The following is a 24,067-nucleotide window of genomic DNA, read 5'->3' on the forward strand; positions in this document are numbered from 1 at the left end:
TGATTGTAAGATATTAAAGACATTTTGATTACACTATTTTCCCAATTTAATTCGTTTTTTTTTTTTGCGCGCGCTGTTATTAATAATCGAAAATGTATCTCAACTCAGACGAGTCTCAGAGTGTAACTGAATACCATACACTAAGCCTGCACTTTTGAGCAAACACGGACGAAAAATGACCATTTTCGTTTCACACCTTCCAATTGCTTTAGAAACACAGTTTTAGAAACGTGGATTTGGTCCCATTTGACAAAAAGTAAGTTAATTATTACTTCCAAAAATTGCGGGAAATGTGCTAAAAAAATGAGGTTAGTGACACTTTTCCATTTTAACATCTCCAGTATCACAACAATCATAACAAAGACATCATATGCATCACTTTTAATGACTTGCTTAACCGTACGTTCCTGGGACATCTAAGAAAAGGAATTAAGAGGGTTTAACTACAGCTAACAAGTGAAAGCTACATAATAACAGCGCGTCTGTTACTTTGTAGGTGTTGCCACCAATAAAAATTACTATAAATGATAAAGCAATACAATTCTAAACCATGTTTGAAAAGTAAGAATAGTTATCATAAGTCTTGCTGAACATGGTTAAATAAATCAAGTTGCTGAAAACAATTTACAAAGGAGGTTATTTAAATGTTCGGCTATCTTCGTCTACTGCGATATCGGCTGCTGCTGCTGCCACGATCAGACTGAGTTCTTCGAAGGAATTCGTCACAAGCTGCTGCATAAGGATCAACCTGAAATGGCAACATGGCATTCGTGTTAATATTCGAATTCTTATCAGTTACATCGGCAAAAGCAGCACACAAAAAAATTGTGACATCCGAGCAGGAGGGCTTTTAGTGACTTAAAATAACTTGTCAAAGTTACGACCATTCCACTGCCAAATAAGCAAGTGGGAGTGAAGAATTGTTAGTTTGAACATTGTCCGGACTATTAATCTAGCGGCTTTCTCCACATTTTGGATTTAAAATGCAACGCATCGAAAACTTTGGCAGCTATATACATTCGTACTATTTATATTATAAAGCCGAACCCGTATATAACGGCCCTGTTAAGCGGCCAGTTTTCGAAGTGCCGATTTTTCGCTCATAAAATCGCTGTATTTGTTACCTGCATTAGGCGGCCACCCTGTTAGCAGTCCTGTTTGTCTTTTTTTGTTGTTTTTACCTGTATTAAGCGGCCACCCTGAACGTAACAACTATGAAATGATGGAATGAGACATTTTGTTGTGAACTTTAAGTCACAGAAATACAATTCTGTATACCGTAGAAGCGTAGAGGACAATTTATTGCACACTACTCTTACACACTGTTACGTATATTTATACCGTTAAGTTACAAGTTGGCACTGAACATTGCTTAAAGCATTGATCGTTTCAAAGAGTGTTGATTGTCCTATTGTTTCCTTGCATGAAGTGTTTTTGTAGATACTCTACTAAAACTGACATTAGACCATGCCCAGTGAGTAATTTTGGTGATCCTGTATTAAGCGGCCAGTTCCTCAAGTCCCGAGGGTGGCCGTTATAGCGTTTTATTATCCAACTGCAGCGAATAACGTCAAATAACTGTACAAATATATAGAGGATACATTCGTACATACCCGCGCGGGTACCCGAGGATACATACCCGCGCGTGGATACGAATTCTATTTTAGTGTTCAACTCGATATCTGCGCGAACGAGTGAGATACTGAGTTGCACACGAGGAGATAAAATTCGTATCCACAAGCATGTAATATTCTGTTTATTATATAAACATACTAATGACGACGTTTTTGACGACTTTCCGAAGATTTCCGACCTCTTTCCGAAGATTTTCCAAAATTAATCCGAAGGTCAGACGAACGCTTCCGAACATTTTCCGAAGATTGCCGAAGACGACCGAAGAAGATCCGAAGATGTTTCGATCATACATCAACAAATTTAAGTGTAGTTAAAGGGACAAAAGAAATATGTTATCAAAAAGGAATATCTTCACAGTGTAAAAGATAAAAATAGTTCATCTTTTTCTCAGCTCGTGAGCGGGCGGAATTTTCTCATCCGGACCGCCACAGCGGGCGGAATCCGTCGAGTTGATCTATTTTCGTGAACGAATCAGCGGTGATCGTCAATCTTTCGCCCTTTTTACACTTCCATCGACGATTAATCAACGCAAGTTTATCTCTATTCACCTTTAAATAGCAAGGAAAGTCACTAAGTAAATTCAATTGAGTTTTTGCTCATGGATGACGTAATTTACGTCATCCATGAGCTTAGTAGGCAGTCCAATGGCACTCACTCACTCACTCGATTCTGATTAATTTATTCATTAAATCCGGATTACACATTTTTCTCCTACCTTCCCTGCTAAGTATTGTCTTTGTCTCGAGGACTTCTGGGCATATGTTTGACTGGTTTTATAGGGGAACTACAAAGGCGTAAATTTTTGTCCAACAACATGGCGTAACACGGCACGGAGGTCGAAGATGGTTTTTTTTCGATCTGTAAACAGGGATTCCTTCTTGGCTTGAAAAATGGAAAGTTTTTACGCTAAGGAACACTTGCTACGACAAATCGACAATGAAATCCTGTAAGCGACGATCCTTGCATCGAAATCTTGAAAGCTACAATGTCTATCGACCGTGGTCCGTGGACAAATCGACGGAATCGTTTAAAAATGTCTTAATGTCACCCGGAGGAGGAATGAAATGAATGCCGTGTTATCTGGAAGCTTAGGTAAGCCTTCTTGTTGTATCGTTTTTTTCTTTAAAAACTATGTCTACAAGAGCACTTTTGCGTACTATTAATATTAGATTCTTTCGTTCGGAAACTGCTCGATTCCGAAAGTAGTCATCTGACAAAGCACATGGTTTTCTAAACACAAAAGAGCTGACGTTCGCCATTTTGTGTCATTGTTAGATGTTGTCTTTAGAGTTGATTTCTGTCTGTCGGCGATTTATACTATCGATCAGTACTATGGATGTAGTTTGTACTGGAAATGCTGATAACATGTCTGTCGTGTATACGTATATATTCAGCCTCGTTTAGCTTTGAAGAAGCTTACTTCGAGTTCACAGTAAAGATTAGTGAGAAAGTTAAAAGTGAAATGAGCAGACTAAGAATGCAAGCAAGCCTTGTGCCTTTTGCAGTGTTACAGACCGACAACAATCTTGCTTCAGAATGTTGGATCTCTCCACCTCTGGCTACACCTGCACATAGGTGATGTGCGAAGTGATTACAACATTCAAAAAGCTGATGTCAATATTTTTGTTGAATCAAAACTTTGCTTGTCAGATAGAGATGATGCATATCAGCTTCCTGAATTTACGCTTTACAGAAATGACTGACTTTAGTCAGTCTCACATAAAAACTTGCTATGGAACTGGTGTGTACCTTTTAATGTTTTGAATTGTACCAAATTCCATACAGATGTAACTTTAATAATTTAAAATTTACTGTTACGGTTTTAACCCAACCAATTCCAAATATTCATGTCATTGGTATCTATCGGGTGTGAGTTACAAGGACAGAATATAGCAGGCCAAAAATCCAAGTAATCACATGCGTAGAGCAGTGCGTGGTGTTAAAACGAACTCGACAAGAACTTCTGACTACGATGTAAACAGAGTTTAATTGACAGAGATCAATGTTCCATACAGACTCAAATGAAATGAATCACGTGCCAAGACGAAGGTAGAATTAAACCACGTGCTGTAAGCTTAGCCGTAAGCCCGGGGGGGGGGGGGACTCCCATATGGAATGGACGGGGATGCTCGTCGTCTCGCTTAGGGGTGTAAATTTCGGATTTTGGTCTCGCTTAGGGTGTTCTGGGCAAAATGTCATTATTTTTAGCCGTCAAGGTCTCGTTAAGGGTTGCACACGAAGAAATAACAAAACAGAAAGAATTTTGATTCTTTATATTTACTCAATTCATATAAACAAATTCGCCATCATTAAATGTCACTGTACTTTTTATTTGTCTGTTTTATAAACTGGTCTCTTTTAGGGGTCTGCATAAGCTTCGGCCACGCCCAGATTGGTCTCTTTTACGGGTTAAATTCAAAATTTCCGACGAGCATCCCCGTCCACTCCATATGGGAGTCCCCCCCCCCCCCCGGGGCCGTAAGTCGTATAATGTAAACCGTATGCCGGTTCGAACTGAAATACAATAACGAAAATAGAAGCTAACGTAACTAACATACCGAAGTATAAAGATAAAATAACACAAATGAAGAAACTATTGCTAGCATTCTCAATAACGTCCGTAACATGGAAGTGTAACATAATCGGCACTTATACTGATCGTACGGAAGGCTGGAAAACGATTAATAGGCTACACGGTGTGTAACTTGGACGGCACCTTTATGGCAAAATAACCCTATATTGGAGATATGGACCTAATCAAGCGCGATTCCGAGCATACAGAACTAACTAACCGATTTAGTAACGATAAAAGGAAACTCAACCGAAACAAATAACAATAGAAAACCTAAGAACTAACCCTAAAGAACAAGGAATAGATTACTCACTTTGGTTTGCACACGCACTGAACTTGACTTGATAGAAAAGACGAGTAACAGTGTATAGAGAAACTATGGCCCAATGCCGAGTAGAAGTTGACGCAGTGAAATCTGCACTTGAACTGACCTAACCGAGGAAAACCTCGTGGATATATCTAACCGGAGAACACGTACGCAAAACCTAGCGGTTATGACTATTTCCCTAACGGACATAGCAGCTGAAGGCTGGTCAACCACAGTAGATTAAGTAAGTAAGTAAGGCCTTGTTTGAAAGTGACAATTACTTGATAACATCTACGGTAAAGTAAGTTCCTGCGACCAAAAAACGAATTAACATCACGTTTCAAAACCAACATTGGGTATCTATCGAAAACTTAAGTTACAATTTCTCAGTTAATTCATACTCTTACTCATCTTCACAACTCAGTATTAATAGAACCTACAATTCCAACTGTACTGCTTGGGGATTTCAATATTGATCTAATGGAAGCAAATACAGAACAAAAGGCTCTGATGAAATATCTTACAACAGACAAAGGATACACTCAGTTGATGAACCAGTATACTACTGATTACCGTATACAGATAGATCATGTACCACAAATGTGCACAATCAGCAGGTGATCATCACCCCATTTATATAAATTTCCATGAAAGCTGTTTGAATATTTGTGGAAAAAAATTCCCTGTGTATATCATGTGAGATCATTATAATTAATTTAGCTGAAGATGAAACTTTACATACCAAATAAGTATCTAAATGTAGTCAAGCAACTATTTGAATCACATATAGCAAAAAGTCAGAACATTTATTTGCAGAACCAAAGAATGGTTTGAATTTCCTGTGCTTTTTATGTTCCTTAATTCCTAGTCCTCATAGAGTTTCAAAATTACATGCAACTCTACCAGAATTCGCATATAAGAATAAATTTTTCAGGTTAAAGGAATTATTTTAGCTCCAATGTTTCTTGAAGGAAGGCATGCCATTTATAACTGGCATTTTCTTTCTTAAACCCTTTCCAGAAAAGCAAGAAATATCACTTGGACACCACATTTAGGTAAAAGCCTATTTTTATTGGGGTTGGGTACGGGGGAGGGGAAAGGGCAGCAAATTAAAGATATACATGTGTAATTTTTCTGCATTCATTTTTATACCCTTTTAAAATATGGGACTATTATCTTTATTGTGTATTGCAGGTGAAGCAAGTTGTACTATTGTGCATATGCAAATAACCCAGATGAACACTGTGGTAACAACTACAGTATACTATAATATGCAAGTGACAGTAAGCAAATGTTAATATTAACAACAACATTACTGATGCTATACATGATTATCAGCTGCCAAAAATAATAGCAGAAGACTTCATAGAAACCGGCTTTAACAACACAAGTCACCCTTGAGACTTCATGGAATTAATCTGAGAATTACAGGTGATGTGGAATACTCCTACTTAGGAAGAGAATAAGATGCTTTCAACACTTGTGTTACATGTAGCTGCCACTTGAGCTGTCGAAACTCATTCTTTGCAAAAGACATTGGCTACAAGCACATAAAATGGCTCTCCAAACTGCACACCGTAAATCCTTGAATTAGTGCCTGGGACGATTATTTCAAATTTAGAAAACGAAGGGGCGCTTATTTGAGGGGGGCACTTAATCAAGGGGGATTGGGTGCTAATTTGAGGATTTACAGTGTAATTACAGAGTCGGAAACACTTTGGAACTTTGTTCATGAGGGTTTCTTAAAGTTAAGAATGTTGACAAGTGAAATCCACCTTATGTCACTGCATGTGTCAAAACTTAACCCAGAACCTACAGCTTTACAGTGGAATACAAAAAGGCAACTTCAACTTAAAATTAGCAGCTCCATATCATGTTCATATACATGAACATATACATGTAGAGAAACATCAGTCTTTTATATTAGGTCTACAATTAAAGTAAAATACTAGACTTCATCATAAAGGAACACAAAAATAAAATATGTTAATCTCTCTCTATTAATTAAATACAAATCTTGCAATGTTTATTGTAGTATAAGCTATCTTAACTGTTTCAGCTTATACCTGTTGAATTTTCATTCAATTCTTAAAATGGTTGTTATCATGCTGTACTTCTACATGTGTGTCCTGCTGCTAAGATTATGTTATTTATAACTCAGCCAAAAAAATGTATAATCTGATCTGCATGTACATGAATAGGAGACTGTTGGCTACAATGACTCCTCTTAGCTTTTATGTGCTACATTATGGTAGTCAGTATTTCAGTGGACTTAAAAAGAAAGAAAATGTTCCTAATAAAAGCAGTGTTAAACTTGATTTTTGTCGTTGTGCTCTAGCTGTTGAGATCTATTTCAAACATGTAATAAATAATTATTTATTATAAAACAATTTTACCAGAGAACGAATTCAACCACCTAAAGGGTGTCAATAAACAACCATATTTGGACATCAAAACCTATCCATCACATTTGACCAACTGATGTTTCTTTTCCTGTTTTCCACTGCAGTACCAAGAATAACTCTACAATGACCAATTCCTCTTCTCTTTTCATTCAACTACGTTTTCTACAATCATCCAATAGGCCATTTCCGAGTTGCCTTTTGCCTCTGTGTCAAAACGAGTCTAAGTACAAAACCATTCATATGACCTTCGCCTACAGGTTCATTAACTCATTTTTATGAGAAAAGTTTCGCACGAAGACTCGTTTTGAAACAGAGGCAAAAGGAAACATTCATCCATGAGCTGCTCACAGGAGCCTTTTATTTGTTCTAAGAGTTTGTTTGGCTGTTTGTAGCTCGGCGCTGTAATGTCATGCAATCTTGTGTGTCTCTCTGTACAATTTTGAGTAAAAAATGAGTCAATATCAGTCGAGTTTACCTCTCTGATCGTTGCTGTATTTGAGAGAATTTCTGTGGAATACACTTAACAAATTTCCTCGCTACCTGCTACTCAGTTTACGGTGGAAAACTCTGATTTCGAGTGATTTGCAATGACTGACATAAATTATTTTTGTAGTACAACTTCAATCTTTGGACAAAATTTCACACTGGAAAAACACATTTGGAGAACTTAACTCGTGAACTAAATGCAACTAACATAAAGTAGTTCGAAATAAATCTGTTCTTTAATACACCTTTGTTTGTCTAGTATATTAGTTCGTCGCTCGTTCGCTCATTAGATTTTCTACAAATAGTTCGTAGACAGCGCGTAAGCCAATTCAATCGAATTCAACGTTGCGTAAACAAACCCACTTGTAAGCCAATTTACCCCAAGAAAAAAAGATAAACATGTTATCAGTGTCCGGCTTAGGTCGGTCCGTATAGTGAAAAACTGTGACCTCGGGCAAGACCTCGGTCACAGTTTTTCACTATACGGACCTCCCAGCCGGCCAATGATATATATATCTTCACTGAACGCGATGAAGATATGATTTTTTAGTAAAGGGGAAAATCCTGGTATTTCACTGGTGTTTATATAATAAACAGCAATGTTGTAGTTATTTGTACAGTAGAAAACCTGTTTGCCGTAAAGGTCGGCGTGCGCACCCAAAACTGTCACACCCTCCCTCTTTATTGACTACAGCAGTTGGATAATAAATCTCTCATTAGATGTTTTGGTGTGTTGTATCGCTTTATATTTTTACTCGTTGTACAACACAACGACACCACTTGCAAAAATATACAGCGACACTACACACCAAAACATCTAATAAGATATATATAATTATATACTTTTCAGTGAGGTTTTCTGTATACTGTTTGGCCTTCTGTTTTGAGTTTGAATAATCTCAAAATATACAAAACAAAAGCAGTGAAAAACATTTGTATACAAGAACTATTTGGAACAACCCGGCCTCGTTTAAAAGTTAATCTGACATAAGCCCATGATCTCTTAATGAGCTCTTAACTTAAGCCTGCAATATGGTCACGTGATACTGGTCAGCGGATACCTGTTTTAACTGGTGTCAAGTGACCATAACATGGATGAGAAGGAGGCTGTACATCAAGGCTGTATGTTTCTGTCAACCTTTTAGCTGGAGTATGGCCGCCATCTTACGCGACTACGTCGTCATTGTCGTCGTTGTCGTCGTCGTGCGCCTGCGCCCGCGAGCAATACCACTAGCCATGATAACCATAAGAAAATCAATTCATAGGTTTTCTTTTCTTTCCTATATGGGTATGGGGCTCTGCTATTAAAAGCGCTTTTTAACTGGGGTTCTAAAGACAACATCAATTTCATCCAGATACGATAAACTAGGTCGGTCAGTCAGTCAGTCAATTGGTCGGTCTCCAGAACATTCAAATACACTTACAGTTCGGTGATAGCCTCCAGTGCGTGAACTACTGTGACCAATATGTAGAGGATAGTATGATGGAACATCCACCGCTCGAGCAGAGAAATGTGACTAGAAGAGGAAGAAAGGGCCCTGTTAGCTATATTCACCGTTTTTTCTAGGTCTCGTACATGACTGTATTTTGCCTGTTAAATTCCCAAGCAACTGACGTGGTTTGTCTATTGCATAATAAGTAATGACTAACGCAGCAAGAAATGATGTGAAGAGAATCATTTTGTAGTGCTGACGTGAGAATGCTTTTCACTATTATAGATGCTGTCATAACAATATCCATATCGAAGTACAAACAGACAATAGCATGTCAAAAAAGCTGACATTGCCTATGGAAAAGGGAAGTTATTCGTGAAGGTTGAGCTGTATTTAGCAACCAAATGTAAGGGCTAAGTTCCTGCTGTGCTGTGGGGTACTTAACAAAATAGGGGGTCAAGGGGTTTGGCCCCCCGGAAAATTTTGAATTTTCTGAACCCCAGGTAAAGTCTGCATACAAGCCAAGTGGCCCACCAGGTGGAGCTTATCCTGGTTTCCATAACATAAAGCGACTAGGAGTATTTCTACCCCCCCCCCCCCCCGGATTATCTGAAGTAATCTATATTTCTAACATGGCTCCGAGGCTTTCGGGTCAAAATTGTAAATTCGTTTGTCTCTCAATTCCCAAAAGAGACTTGAATACAAAGAAAACAACCTCAAATATAGAAGTTTGTCCTGAAAGCCTCGGAACTATGTTAGATTATTGATATATCGATCATGGCCTATTGAATAACCAATCCTTCCGAAATTTTTTGGAGGCGCCATAGCCTCATGGTTAGTGCGCTCGTCTCCGGATCAAGTGGTCTGGGTTCGAGCCCTGGCCGGGGACATTGTGTTGTATTCTTGGGCAAGACACTTTACTCTCACAGTGCCTCTCTCCACCCAGGTGTATAAATGGGTACCGGTGAACTAAATGCTGGGGGTAACCCTGCGATGGACTAGCATCCCATCCAGGGGGGAGTAGAAATACTCCCAGTTGCTTCGTGCTACAGAAACCAGGATAAGCTCCAGCCTGATGGGCCACTTGGCTTGCATGCAGACTTTACCTTTTTTACTCCGAAGTTTTAGTTTAGTCAGATAGAAGACCCTTAAAGAAACAGACGTTTTACAACGTTTAAGCTCAACAGGGTCCCTTATTTTGTTTAGAGGACGTTTAAATTTCCAAGTTTCTGAGTTGTGTGACATTAGAATGGCGGTCCGTTAGTCAAATGGAGAGTTAATGCTCAAGTTTTTGCTAACTGGACGGTTCCTGCACTAAAAAAATTATTAATTTCAATGTGTCGTTACTCTAGAGTACTAATTTTTCGTTTCAATAGTAAAACTCAATCACAGATGTTTCTGTTATTTTATGGCCGCCATGTTAAAGCCCCTCGGAAGAACACCAACATGGCGTCTCCATACAAAGCTCTACAAATTTGGGTGCAACACTTTGCTGAATGAAAAAACGTGCGAATGAAAAAAAAAAACGTGCGAATGAAAAGCTGCACAGACCTAAATCTAGGCAAGGTTGTTTATATATCAATCATCTATCATATCTCAGATTCTTGACTTAATTTATTGAATGGTTACGGTTTTTAGTTTTGTTTGCGTGACAGTGTAAACCAGCAATAATACACTCTGCACTAAAAATGAATGGTCCCTTACAACAGCAGCAGTGGCCCCTTATGACAACAACAGTGGCCTTTAGCCACTTAACTTAGAAAATAAATCATGACAGGGAGTTATGAGGCGTTGCTCATTAAGGAACTACTTATGATGTGAGGTCAGTCTAGCTTCCGAACAAGCTTTTTTTCCAAAATGAAACAGTCCAGCGTTAAGAAACTGTTTGTTACTCAGACCTGCCTACACGTTTTACAGTACATGTAAAAGTGCTGTAGTGCTGTAGTGCTGTAGTCAAAAATGGCAAGATCATTTTGTTTGGTCAAATGTGATTTATAGAATCGGAGTAATGTCCAGTGCTTGCTTACAGCCAGCTCTTGGTTGTCTTAAGGTGGCTTCCTACGGTATTAACAGTATCTACAACAGTAGAAGGATGAAGAACTAAAAATGAACTATTTGTTTCAACTTTTGGTTTAAGCTCCTGACATTCCCAGTGAAGATTAGCAACACACCTGCGGTTTCTTTTTTGTTCATATGAGTGGGTCGCAGACTGTTGCCACGGCAACAACCAATCGTAAAGATAACCATTTTTTGGCTATTTTTCACCTATTTGCTTCCCTGTCTAGAGTTACCCACGGTAAAATGTCTTTAAATGTCGAGGAAAAGGTTGTTGTTATTCATCGTGGTAGATGCAATAATAAAGTGTATTATTGTTTGTCTCACGATGTAGTCACTTGAGATGTAGATCGCGATGTTTCGACTGCTTACTGCTAGTCTTCTTCAGGCGATAAGGTCGACTGATTGAACACCATCATTTATATCACAAAGGTCGGCTGTGATTGGTGCATTTCGATCCTCCTATTGTTCCATTGTTCTGGCGAGTGGCTGTTCCCTCAGTGGTCCGCTGTTGTACTGTTCTCCTGTTGTTGTGTTTCTTGATCGTGGGTATCCATGCTTCAGGAATTTCAATTCCACTATCCCTGTTGATGTTATTAGGGTGAAGTCTTATGTGAATAGCTTCCTTGATCTTACGTGTGTACCAGTGAGGATCTCAATCAATAAACTTGACCTCATTCCAGATAGGATAGTGGCCGGTCTCGTGGGTGTGTTTAGAAACGGAGGAGGTCTGGGTACGGGTGAGTCGTATATCCCTGTTTCCCTGATGTAGACTTTGCCGCACTCACAGGGAATCCTGTAGACAACACCATCTTGTTTAGCCGGGTTGACGGTGTCCTTTGGTCGCACTAAGTGTGACCGAAGTGTCGTGTCGGACTTAAAGACAGTGCGAATGCCTTGTTGTTCTAGGCAGCAGCGGAGAGACTCCAAAACTCCTTGGAGATAAAGTTAAAATGGCAGTGGATTTAAATTCCATGACAGGTTCTCTTCTTGGGGTTGTTCGTGCCTTTGTGATCATGAAGATAAAGCCATGAAGATAAAGCGTTTTTTGTTAAAATAATGGCGTCATTTACGTAGAATTTACCTACAAAAGAGGAGGGATATCCGTTAGAAACAAGTACAGATGACGGATGTTTCTTCTCTCCAGCGATTACTGATGGTTTGGTCACGAGTCGTTTAGCCCGGTCGTACAGACACTTCACAATACCGCGCTTTACTGACTGAGGGTGGTGTGAATCATACGCTAGGTACTGCCAAGGCTGAACAGCACAGAAGACACAGATAAAGAGAGTTAAGCCTGGTTCTCATATGCCGCTGACATACCTGGGCATGTGAGAACATTTGTTGGCAGTTTAACCTTGCAAAGTTACCCTCGTGTGGAGGATTCTATGAGAGGTTGATTGAGGAGATCGAGGAAACCCTACACAAGACCTCAGGGAGGTCACAAGTCATTTTCCTATGAGGCATTTGAATCAGTCGTCATGGATGTTGGAAGAAATCGGAATAATAGCCCCCCAACATCTGTCGAAGCAGAGGGAGGAGAGGAGGAAGTGCTTACCCTGAACATGATCCTGTGGGGACGAGATGTGTATCCAGTGGATGACACTGAAGGCTCAGACAGAGAAGCTAACAAGGATGACTAAGCGATTAGAAGATGCTAAGGCCCATGAGTGGAAACACTGGAAAAGGGAGTACGAGTGCGGCTTAATGGACAACCACAGGCTTAACAAGGAGAGAGGAGGTACACCTAAAGTTGGAGAGGTTATACTTATTGCTGGAGATGAAAAGAACCGTGGGGAGTAGAAAAAGGGAAAAGTGGTGCACCTTATTGAACGAAAAGATGAGGTCGTTAGAGGAGTAACGTTGTCACATAAAGGACACACCACTGAGCAACCACTCCAGCTAGTTTGTCCCCTGGAAATAGGAGGGTAGAAACTATTGTGCAGCATCAAGAGGGGAGGAAAGAACGAATTGACCTTAGTAGTCAGAGACCAAGACAAACTACAGCTCAAAAAGCTGCTCAGAGAATTGCAGAACCATTGCAAGCAGAAGACGATTGAGGAACTGAACTGTCTTGACGTAAACTGGACTGTCGTTAAGTAAATCGGATTATTTTCAAGCTGCATTTGATTGTAAAAATTGAGATCTACAATTTTTAGGGGAGTTATGTACCAGAGTTTTGATCGACCCCCATCCTCTTAGTTTGTGACACATGAACACGTGAGAGCAGGATCAGATATTTGGGACATGACAAAATAGCAGGTAGAGAGAGAATTTTCTAGAGTTTATTGTGAGTTATAAGTCCTTTTCAGTGAGTTGTTGTGTGGTGAATAAACCAGAAAACAAAGGAGAAGCTGTGACTTCTGTGTACCATTTGGACAACGGCTCATGATTCTTTTTCCTTTTCTTCATTGGTTTTTTTTTAACACATGTGCTTTGTCAAGAAACCATTTACCAAAAGGCAGTGTTTGTCTTTCCGTTTCTCGTGTATATATGACACGAAAAATAATTTCTGCTTATTTGAAAGGCCTTTCAAAATACAGAAGAATGGCGTTTTTCTTTCTGAAATATTGTTTTTCATTTTAGAGATATTGACGTATTTTTATTACGCAAATTAGATCAGTGATGACATCATATTGTTAGCAACTAAAAAGTGGAAAATACTAAATAAACGATATCTCTGGAAATATTGAAGCAGTGTTCTTGAAACCATCTAGATTGGGTGGGGTAGATGGTTTCAAGAACACTGCTTCAATATTTCCAGAGATATCATTTATTCAGTATTTTCCACTTTTTAGTCGCAAACAATGACGTCATCACTGATCTAATTTGCATAATAGAAAAACGTCAATATCTCTAAACCAAAAAAAGATATTTCAAAAAGAAAAATGCCATTCTTCTGTATTTTGAAAGGCCTTTTATATAAGCGGAAATTATTTTTCGTGTCTTATACACTTTAATTATTTGTTTATATGGATTGCTTTTGAACTCGCAATATCGCATAGGCTTGTGAAGGAAAAACCATGAAGGTTTTCCCTTACAATCCAATCACTAAAGGAGGGGGTGAATAGGGGTATGCAAATCTGCCGATCTGTGCCTTTTTTCCAAATCCGTCGATCTGCCAATATTTTTGTTCAAATCCGAAACCACAACCACATTCAGAAACAGAAGTGTAAAAGTTCAAAGGTAAACTAGTGAATGTGAATGCCAGTGTTAATTTTGCACAAATAGTAAAGAAGGCAACATGCTTGATGACTTTAACACAGTACTATTCCAATAAAAGTCTCACACCTGAGTTTAAATGAGCTTTGTTCAAAAAAGAAATAATTTGGATGAACTCATTAACATACCGACCAGGGCTGAAGAAAGATCTATGATCCAAATTTCGTTTAGGAACCAAGATTTGAACATCAAGACAGGCACAATCCAGAATCCACGTCAAAATTCACAGCTGATCCACAATCCACTGTGTATTCAAAATCTGTGAATCTGCTCAATTTACTGCAAAAATCCACAATCCATGCGCTTTTTAAGGCCAAATCCATTGATCCAAAAACGTATCCACCCCCTCCTAAAGAAGAACCATAAGCAATCGAACCTATTCCGTTTTTAAGTGGTATCTGATAGGAGTCTAATGAAGCTCAAGCAACGCGCACATTAGTCTCCTTTACGAGTTAAATTCAAATTTTCCAATGAGAATCCCTGACCTTTTCATATGAGAGTTCTCCCCTGGGTTTCCAAATGTCTAACAGGAAATGACTCAGAGAAGGAGTGAAGGAGTGATTGAGTGAAATTGTGCCACCACTACAAAAATTGCTTTTATGTTTAAGTGGATGTTCATGAAATAGCAAAAAATGGTTAAGTCCTATGTAAACAGTATGCCAGCGCAAGAATATTGAAGTCCCCAAACATTTTAGGGCTTTTTTGAGAACTTCAGTGATTGCTTTCATTGTCCATGTTAGAATAATGTGTATTTGCTGTTGCCCAGTGTAGATATTTGCCATCAATTAAAGGCTATTCACAACACTGCGAAACATGCACCTTACATAAGATGGAGCTACAGAAAGAAATCAAATTATCTAGTTCAAATGAATATCTGTGCTTTGAGACTGATAATAGCAGAACATGATCCAGTGGATTTCATTTTCACGCGGCCTTTCTTGTTGTAGAAATACTAGACCAAAGAAAGCTAATTAAATATGCATAAATTAGTATCAAACAGCCATTTTTGGAGGGGCCCTCTCACTTGAAGGGAATAAAATATTTTTGACCTATTTTTTGCCATGACCATGTACTCACCAAACCCAACATTTGTGCCAAGTTTGAGCAAAAGCAGTGATTTGAGCTGTATCACCTCCTGCCTGGTTTTCTCATGGGCACACTCTTGAGCCCATACGCACGACCATTTAGATCGCGGTTATACAAATTTTTAAATGGCCACATACTTGCGTAAACTCAAACAGGGGATGTGCAAAATGAATGCTTAAATATGTGTCCTACAAGGACCTATATATACACGTGCTAAGATGCGCGTATATACAGGTCTCACAAACTATGTAGTATATGCCAGCACGAAAAGTGCCTTTTGTCAGAATGGGTGTTTCACATTTGATAGGAACGAAAATTCCTGTTAACTAGATATCGATATGGCGGCAGTGGTAAAATGTCTTTTCCTGGTTCATTTGCTATTTAATGTTTGCTACTGCTCTCCCACAGCTGAACTTCTAGAAACAGTTATGCATCTTTTGAATGACAGTTCAACGAAGATTTTATCTGCATGCAGACCATAACATGGCAGAGAACTTTATCGTTTGTCTTGATGTTGCTGTGGATTCTGTTCATCGTTAAGTTGGTTCATCAGACGGAGGTGCCCAAGCGAGCGCTGAGAGAACACTGCCTCTTGAATTGCTTCAATATTCATTCCATAGATGGAAAATGCTTGAACGATCAAATTCTCTGCCATATTACGATCTGAGTGTGGATAAAATCTCAGTTAACCTCTCATTCAAATGCCGAATAACTGTTTCTAAAAGTTCAGTTGTGGGAAAGCAGTATCAAACATTAAATAGCAGAAAGACCAACCCAAGACACTTTACCACTGCTGCCATATTGACGTTTTTTTTTTTGGTTAAAGAAATTTTCGTTGCTATCAAACATGAACAAACCATTCTGCAAAAAGCACTTTCCGAGCATATACGTGGATCTTAGAATGTGTATATATGTTGCATATATTTGGGCATTCATTTCTCATATCCTCTGCTCTTCGTTAGCCTGCCAATATACACAATGCAGGTGATTTCCTCCCCTTACATTTACTTTCTGACAGCTTCTTCATCTTTGGTGTAGCCCATCCATTGCCCTGTGTGGTAAAGTTTTACCGCTCTATTGTAAGTGTTTAATGTTTTGAAACCTTGACCGGCAGTCGACCTAAAAGATCAAAGGGTCACAAAGCGTCTTCAAGCCCAGCGTAAACAAAGTGTTTGGATTAGGATCTACAAAGCTCTTCCAGGTCGCTTTTTACTTGTTACTCAACATATGATAGTTTGGACATGATTGGTTCGTTCGATTCCCTAAATTTCTCAAAAGTATCAGACTGCCGTTCATTTAGTGATTTGACCAATAGTCGACCTGAAAAAGATCCAAGTGTCACAAACCATGGTCTCGTTCACTGAGCCTAGTCTAAACCAAGAGTTGGACTTGCGATCTATAAAGCTCTTCTGGATTGCTTGTCAGTTCTTAATCAACATATGATAGTTTGAATTGGATGTGTTACTTCGATTGCCTAAATTTGAGAAAAAAAATCATGCCAGTCATTTAGTGACTTGAAAACCTTGACCAGCTGCTGGTCATTCAGCGACAGTGATATTGTTAACATTTTCACTTTTGATCTAGTGGATTGTACAAGTGGTGCAGTGGGATAATTGTTTGCCCCGTAAGCGGGAATGAGTAGGTTTGAATCTCATACAGAGCAAAAGTTCTCTTTTCTTTTTGAGTGTCTTTTTTAACGCATATGTTTATGTCAAGAGACCATTTACAGAAAGGCCGCACTTGTCTTTCCATTTCTTGTGTTTAAAAATTGCCTGGAGCTTTTAATCATTCAATCTTGATTACTTTCGAACTGACAATATGCTAACCACTAGTACCACGCAGGTTTGTGAAAAATTCAGACTTGCCGTTTCAATCAAATCTCCAAGAAAGAATCATTTATCATCATTCCTTACAATTGAAAAATCGTTTCACCTTCTACCTCGCGAATATAACCAACTTGACATGGTGCAAGCGACTGTGCAAGCCTTACGTCAGCAGAATATTTAAAACGGAGGGGAGCTACTGTATAAAAAAGTCGGGGATGCTGGTCATCTCGCAAAAGTTGTTGGTGTCACTTAGGGTGTTCAGGACAAAACGCCACTATTTCAAGCTGTCAAAGTATCTTTTAGGGTGCTTTCGAAGAAATCATATAAAAACGCTTTTATTTATGATTTTAGGCTCGATTTCCAAAGGTTTCTCGAATCTGGTCTACAAGTGTTCACTCCTTCCTGTACAGAGGCTGGTAATCGAGCCTCTTCCCTTTTAAGTGGTATCTTTTAGGAATCAAATAAAGCTTGAGCCACGATCACAATTGTCTCCTTTGGGGGTTTAACTCAACTTTTCCAATGAGCATCCCTGACCTTTTCATATGAGAGCCCCCCAGAGTGTGAAATGTCTAACAAGAAGTGACAGAGTGAAGGAGTGACAGAGTGAAATTGCTCAATACACATCTACAACTTGGAAAATAGCATTTTCCAACAAATTGGTTGGTGGTGAACAACAAAAGCTCCCAAACAAACCAGAGTTTCCTGTACCCATGGTTAGGGGTGAAACATAAGTTTTTCTATCAAACGATGATCCCAAGAGTTCCTTGGCTCTTACTAGGCATTGCATGGGTTCTGTCTGTTGTCTCGACACAATTCACTGAAACTCTTGAATACCTTATCTGAACATTAAAACTAACAACTTTGAGCAACCCTGGGACATGGGTTAAAAGAAAAACTTTGATATGAAAAATTATTGTAGGCGAGGGTGTATACCAAGAAAATACAGGTACATGTAACAAGTGGGATATTCCATGGTATAACACAAGAAAGTCCTGGCTGTATTTTCTAAGGCACAGTATAAATACATATATACAACAAATCTTACTCTTAGAGGAGGTAGAGAGGAGGAGTGCCTTGAGCGCTGGTATTCCCGCATGTAGTCTGAATAAGACTGAAAAGAAACAAAATCATAAGTTACGAGATCCAAGAGGTTCCAAAACTGATTGCACTGCAATGCACCTGATAAGGTATGGTATATCTTCACCACACAAAAAAGACAACATTCAGGACAGTGTTAACTGTATAATTCACTCGACAACTATTTAATTTATTTATGAAGAGAGTTCTAATTTGGACTACAAGTTCAGTTTTTTTACATCACACACAATTGTTTAGGTCACGTTCTTTCTGTAGTGTTTGTTCAGTTTTACTGAAGTACACTCTTTTTTGTCGTCAAATACATTTAGCGCTTGGAAATAAGTTGGAACAAAATAATTAATACTTTTATACTGTCTGCCACCGTGCAGTTGTTGGATCATGTCGTCAATGCTCTAAATTTACCTTCCCAAAAAGTCACTTTCCCTTTTCAGTCTTACTGACTTAATTTAACAGCATTCGCAACTAATGGACGTGGTCCTGCACTTGACAGTCATTATATTTAAAGCAAAGTTGGCTTCAGTAGTTGAGTACTTTTAGGTACAAAGACCAACATTTTGCTTACTGAGTGGTCAGGTAAAGTCTCACTACAAATGTTCAGTGCAGCTGTTCAAGACTCAAGATGGGTGCTCCTTCCATTAGTAAGTAAATAAAAGTAGGTAAGTAACCTTTATTAATGAGGTCTAATACGTTAAGCTAATCACAGCATTGTAAATGTAAGTATTGCTATTTTTCAGGTATTGCCAAAAACAAAAGGATGCTTCGTAAGATGCTTATCATTCATATGTATGTTTACCCTGTCCCGGATGAGTAACATTATTATGTAGCTGGCATTGTGAAGCCGATATAACCTGAGCTTTGACTAACACTGGCTAATTATAAGGAACAATTCTGCTAAAATGCCCACTGGCATTACAAGTTATTATTGTTAAAGTCTTACTAAATCAAAGTGGCTATCAGCCAGTGAATTTGAAAATACAAAAACATCTGTAAAGTCGCAATTTTGAGGCCACTGGAATGAGTTTTTAATGCACAGATCATAATATATATCATTTATCGAACTAATTGTGAATTTAAATTCAGCAACATTGTTGAGAACTATTATTAGTATTTATGCACCCATGCATACTTTCCATGAAGTAACCTATATGTTGAATAACTTGAGTATGAAAACCATATACAGTGGTCAGTGAATTCACTTGAAAGTTAACAAGAAGGGAATGAGGGGAGGAGAGAAGGAGTGAACTTTGCCCCCGTGAAAAAATTTACCCTATCTTCCAAGTTAAAAAGAGAGCAAGAAACACTTCAGGCATTACCCAGACAAGTTAGAATATAAAACACAAATTTATGATTTATTTTGATTTCTTTCCAAAAACTTTTTTTCCATCGGCCGGTATTTACGGTACTCTGCTGCATATACAGTAGACAGAAAGGTCTTTTGTTCATTCATGCTTGTGCACAGGGATGTGAATTTAGAGTAAAATGCCACTCCTGGATACACAGAAGGCATAAAAACAAACTTTTCTTGCTTTATTTGTTCATTTGTGCACGCGCGCATTTATTCACCTTTGGTAGTATAAGAATAGGAACAATGGTACTTACTCCATGGAGAAGTGTCTCTCGCCTCACACCAGCATATCGAGATCTACAAGAAAACGCTCTGATAGTATCAATCTTGTTTAAGAGGCACTGGACCAAATATCAACTTTTTTATGTTATTCTTTTTGTGGGGGGGGGGGGGGGGAGTATAAACATATGAACTCAATTTGTGAACAAAAAAAATGCTAAAACAATGCTAGGCATGAAATACCTGTCTTCATATCTGGGTAGAGAATCATGGTGGTCTCGTGAATGGTGTCTTGATCCTGAAACTAAATAATAGTTTAGAGAAAACAATTACCTTCCTGAATGTAATTCCACTGATTTGCACTGCGCATCCTTGCTGCGCATAACATCCCACGACATAAGTGCATGCACACGCTGTCCTGAGATTACCTTACAAAACTAAGCTCCACAAAGAAATAAATGGTTGTCTTCTCCAAAAGAAACACAGTGATCCCCAAGTTTTAATGCATATACCGTTGACCGTGATTTAAAGAAAAGTTGATACTTTTCTTACGTCTTTGGGAAATGCTAGATATGTACGCATACAGCTAATTCTTAAATTTGTTTCATAATCGCAGTTCATTTTCAATTAAAATGGTTTAGTTCAAAGTCTATCTTGTTCAATGGCTCCAATATCTTAGTGCAAGATATGACTGTTCAGAAGTTATGGTTAAGGTTACTGTAGACCTTCAAGGGCCTATTTTGTGCAAAAATGTTTTTTTACACCAAATTCAAGACTTTTACTTTATCTGAACTTTCCAAAAAAATTATTTCAAAAACTTAGAACGCGAACGAGTTATCCACAAAAACGTAAATTCTTAAAACGAGTCAACGAACCACAAAATGTGATAAGCCAATTAAAATGTGTCAACCTTTGAGTTGAGCAGTAACAATTTTCGCGGCAAATGATCTCATCTGCGGAGTCGTATTTTGTCTCTTTTGTTTATCCCTTACGTCTTGCAATTTCTCGCTGAGAAATCTTCACTTTTGCTCATTGTTTTCATCTCTTAAGTGATAGACTAGACGTTTTGCATTCCCACATTTGAACACGAGCTCAAATTGCAATTTCATCGATGCCCTGCTCTAGCTTCTTCTGGCACAAAAGTTGATTGCTGTGGAATTACTGACAAATTTAATCGCTGATATCTGACATTCACAAGGCAACTTCTCCAAACTCTCCTTTCCCCCGCTTTATAGTGTTTTTCCATATTCTACTAAAACAAACAGGCAGATGAATTGCGCACTTAGTTTTTCTCTCTTTTAATGTTTAAATACCCGCACTTGACTCGGCTCGCTGAGTAGGCCTGTTCAAGGCTATTCTGCTAGCATTCCTCTTTTTTCCTTTTCCTTCTTTACCGTTTACGTGCTGATTTGGTTTAGATGCTGAATGTTTCACGGCAGACGATGTAAGATATAAAGATATACTGTAAATGTACACATTGCACATTCATTCCCGGGAAGCATTACTGTAGCCTGGTGGGAAGTTTAAAGCTGCGCTTCATTGGTTGGCAGCATAGCCACGTTGACAACCACTTCAGTGAGGTGTGAAAACTGTGAATTTCTTTCGAGGCCGAAAACTCAAGTTTTATTTTTGTGTGAATTACCCCTATTCAAATGAATTAATAGAGTATGTAGATTTATCAGATTTCAATGATACTTCGCCAAAATGTTGGTCAGATATTAGCGCACCAAAGGGTGCAAGGCTTTTGCGAAAATCGAAATATTTTTCCTGTGACATCCCATTGACTAACAGCAGTCAGAAAATTTTCTATTTTCCAACTTTGAACGAGATTTTCTAAGCAACCAATAGAAATATTGAAAAAGCCTCACAACCTTTGTTAGCCCATCATCTCCTGATTGATAATGTCCAGTCAGTTTGGATGTCTGCAGTAACACAAAGGCTGGTAATACAGTTTAGCCTGTACAGTCATTTTTGCGTTTTTAGGCTTGGGCATGCGTATCAAAACAAAAATACAAAACTATATTGTTATTTTCGGATTCTACAGTTTATTAGCTTCACAGTGATATATAGTTTGCCGAGGTTTGCTTTAAAGCAGCACGTAAAAAGAGCATTTTCCGGAAGGCACCCCTGAAGGTCTACAGTAACCTCAACAAAAACCCTGCAAGTCGAATAATTACAATGCTGTAACCGTTATTTATATTACAAAACACTGAACATGAAGCCTTCTTGACATATTCATTAAATAATTACCAAGCAGACACAATGTTTTTGTCTCTCCTGCCCATAAATTTTGTTTGCACTATCAAACAAAAAAATGCAGGCAACAAAAATAGATATCTGTTACAGCGAACTACCAGCAGTAAAAGACAAGCGCCAATCTTTTTCCCGAGAAAAGAATCCCTCAATTTTTAGCAAGGTTATCCAAAATCAGTTACCTCTGTGTTTTCTCTTTGATTTGCGAATTTCATCAGAGTGTCTAGGACGATGCCTAATGATAAGAAACAGCTGGAATTAAAGGTATGTTCTTTAACAGCTGGTTGTTGGCGGTTAGAACAGCCAAACTGTCTTGCCAGGGATAAGAGTACACATTCATAACAACATATCATTCAAAGTACCAAACATGATAAAAGCAGTTGCTATAACTTAATAAAGATCAAGAAGCATGTTAAAAACATGTTAATTTTTATGGAAGCACAGCGCTGTCACCTCCATACAGCAACTACCACTTGCACTCCTTGGCAGACTCTGATTGTGGACTGACATCATAATATCGTACTAGGTGATGAAGATATTTAGTCCCTTTCTTGAGCTCTCCATTAGCTCAACTGACTAATCTTTCAAATCCCAAGGATGATAATATTCAGATGTTTTAGACCATCCAGAGGTGTTGACATCTTATGTGTTTGCATAAAAACACCATTTGTGTGTCACAAACTCAAGCACTGATAAACGTAATTGATTTGCACTGTAGCATTTACACTCTCAGGATGCAGGAACGCATTAAGGAACTGTGACAACACAAACAGTTATTGTCCAGTCATGTCTTGTATGCGACATAACACTTAAATTGGTCCCTTGAAGCATTCCCTACACCAGAACTCTGATCCCCTATAAATAGCATCTGGCCTGACATGATAGAAGGTTTATATCAAAATGTAGATCCTTGGTTAAATAGAAGGTGTTGTAAACTCCTGGATGGTAGTGCAAATTTATATGACAGAAAAATGATTAATGTCAGTTATCTAAATTTAACTCTCTTTACATTAATCATCTCCTTTGGAAAAATGCACTTTGCAATAGGAATTTCCGCTTGAACACAAAAATAATTTCTTTGTTGGCAAAGCTTTTGAACACTTTGGAAAGCATCTGTAAATTTGTAAGTTCTTCTGCTTAAAGGAGCTAAAACCCCGGAGTCGCAGATAAAAATTTCAGTCTGAAGATAAGTCCATTTTCAATATAAGATCTTGATAAGTAACAGAAAAGTCTTTTTGAAGTAAATCCATTGAGGTATTGTCCTAGGCTGTTGAATGGCCTTAAGTCCATTTCAGAGCAGATGTAATGCTTGATCACAACATTCCCACACATCCTACAAAGCACAGCAAAATATAGGATAACGTGAGAACAAGATGCCATAAGAGACAATCAACAACAAACTCGATCAGGAGAGTAGAGGATAAAGGTGTTGAATGAATATCCACTGGATGTTGCTTTACTTATAAAAACAACAGACATTATCCATCAGCCTCTGTCTCCTACGAAACAATGATGGTCCTCTTTGAAGTTAGTAAAATTCAGGTCTGTGAAGCTACATGGTATCACATGCATGTCCACTCCCAGGATATGATGATTGTTGCTAACCTAGCAGTATCCTTTTCCTTCCTACGCCGTCTCTCTGATGAGTGATGAGATGTGTTGAGGTCCACAGTCTCATCTTCAGGAAACAATCGACAAAGGGCTTCACCTACAGAAGGTTCCACTTCCTGAGTGATAAAACATCACAACTAGTTATTCTCTACACATTTTACCTTTGCTGCCAGACTGAGCAGACAATGATCAGATAAACCTACGGTCTTTAAAACTCGACAACTTTTCTGCAAATCTAAAATTCTTCATGGCTGGGCACCATCATACTATCTGTGTACTGTAATGTATGCTTGTCAAGCAGGATCAATATGTTAAAAAGTGATATCATTATATATGTTGAGTTTCCATATTTACATCCAAATTTCAATATATATAATCGTATAGTATATATAATCCAAATGGTAATATATATGTCCAAAATGTCAATAGATATATATCCAAATGCTGTGTCAATTGTCCGTTTTATGGATAACTTCACACGCGTCTTCACATATTTGCAAACAGTTCGATGTAT

At 38.4% G+C, this 24,067-nt stretch overlaps 1 protein-coding gene, 1 long non-coding RNA gene and 1 pseudogene across 5 annotated transcripts in view; 1 reads left to right on the forward strand and 2 right to left on the reverse strand.

The window, feature by feature from the left end:
* Window positions 1-366: 366 nt before the first annotated feature.
* Window positions 367-24,067, reverse strand: part of LOC110055160 (uncharacterized) — a 105,484-nt gene continuing 81,783 nt past the window's right edge. The window contains exons 10-17 of one of the 4 annotated variants that reach the window (XM_089286672.1): window positions 23,548-23,669; window positions 22,125-22,177; window positions 19,933-19,993; window positions 19,725-19,767; window positions 18,073-18,138; window positions 8,830-8,922; window positions 1,125-1,212; window positions 367-748 (exon numbers count right to left, since the gene is read on the reverse strand). In XM_089286672.1, coding sequence (XP_089142798.1) covers window positions 744-748; window positions 1,125-1,212; window positions 8,830-8,922; window positions 18,073-18,138; window positions 19,725-19,767; window positions 19,933-19,993; window positions 22,125-22,177; window positions 23,548-23,669 — 531 coding nt within the window. In that variant the 3' untranslated portion in view covers window positions 367-743. Of the gene's footprint in view, window positions 749-1,124; window positions 1,213-8,829; window positions 8,923-18,072; window positions 18,139-19,724; window positions 19,768-19,932; window positions 19,994-22,124; window positions 23,276-23,547; window positions 23,670-24,067 lie in introns of those variants that run through there. The other 3 variants (XM_020761531.2, XM_089286673.1, XM_089286674.1) reach the window with 3 other exon arrangements.
* LOC149114047 (uncharacterized) lies at window positions 5,669-8,823 on the reverse strand. The gene is made up of 2 exons (XR_016206391.1): window positions 6,972-8,823; window positions 5,669-6,030 (listed from the first exon to the last, which is right to left on the reverse strand). It is a non-coding gene; the product is annotated as an uncharacterized LOC149114047 (long non-coding RNA).
* LOC149114048 (uncharacterized) lies at window positions 12,245-12,953 on the forward strand (annotated as a pseudogene).

This window comes from Orbicella faveolata, unplaced genomic scaffold, assembly GCF_042242905.1.
Source record: "Orbicella faveolata isolate gen_17 unplaced genomic scaffold, um_ofav_v1 contig_14, whole genome shotgun sequence".
In the NCBI taxonomy this organism is placed as follows: Eukaryota; Metazoa; Cnidaria; class Anthozoa; order Scleractinia; family Merulinidae; genus Orbicella; species Orbicella faveolata.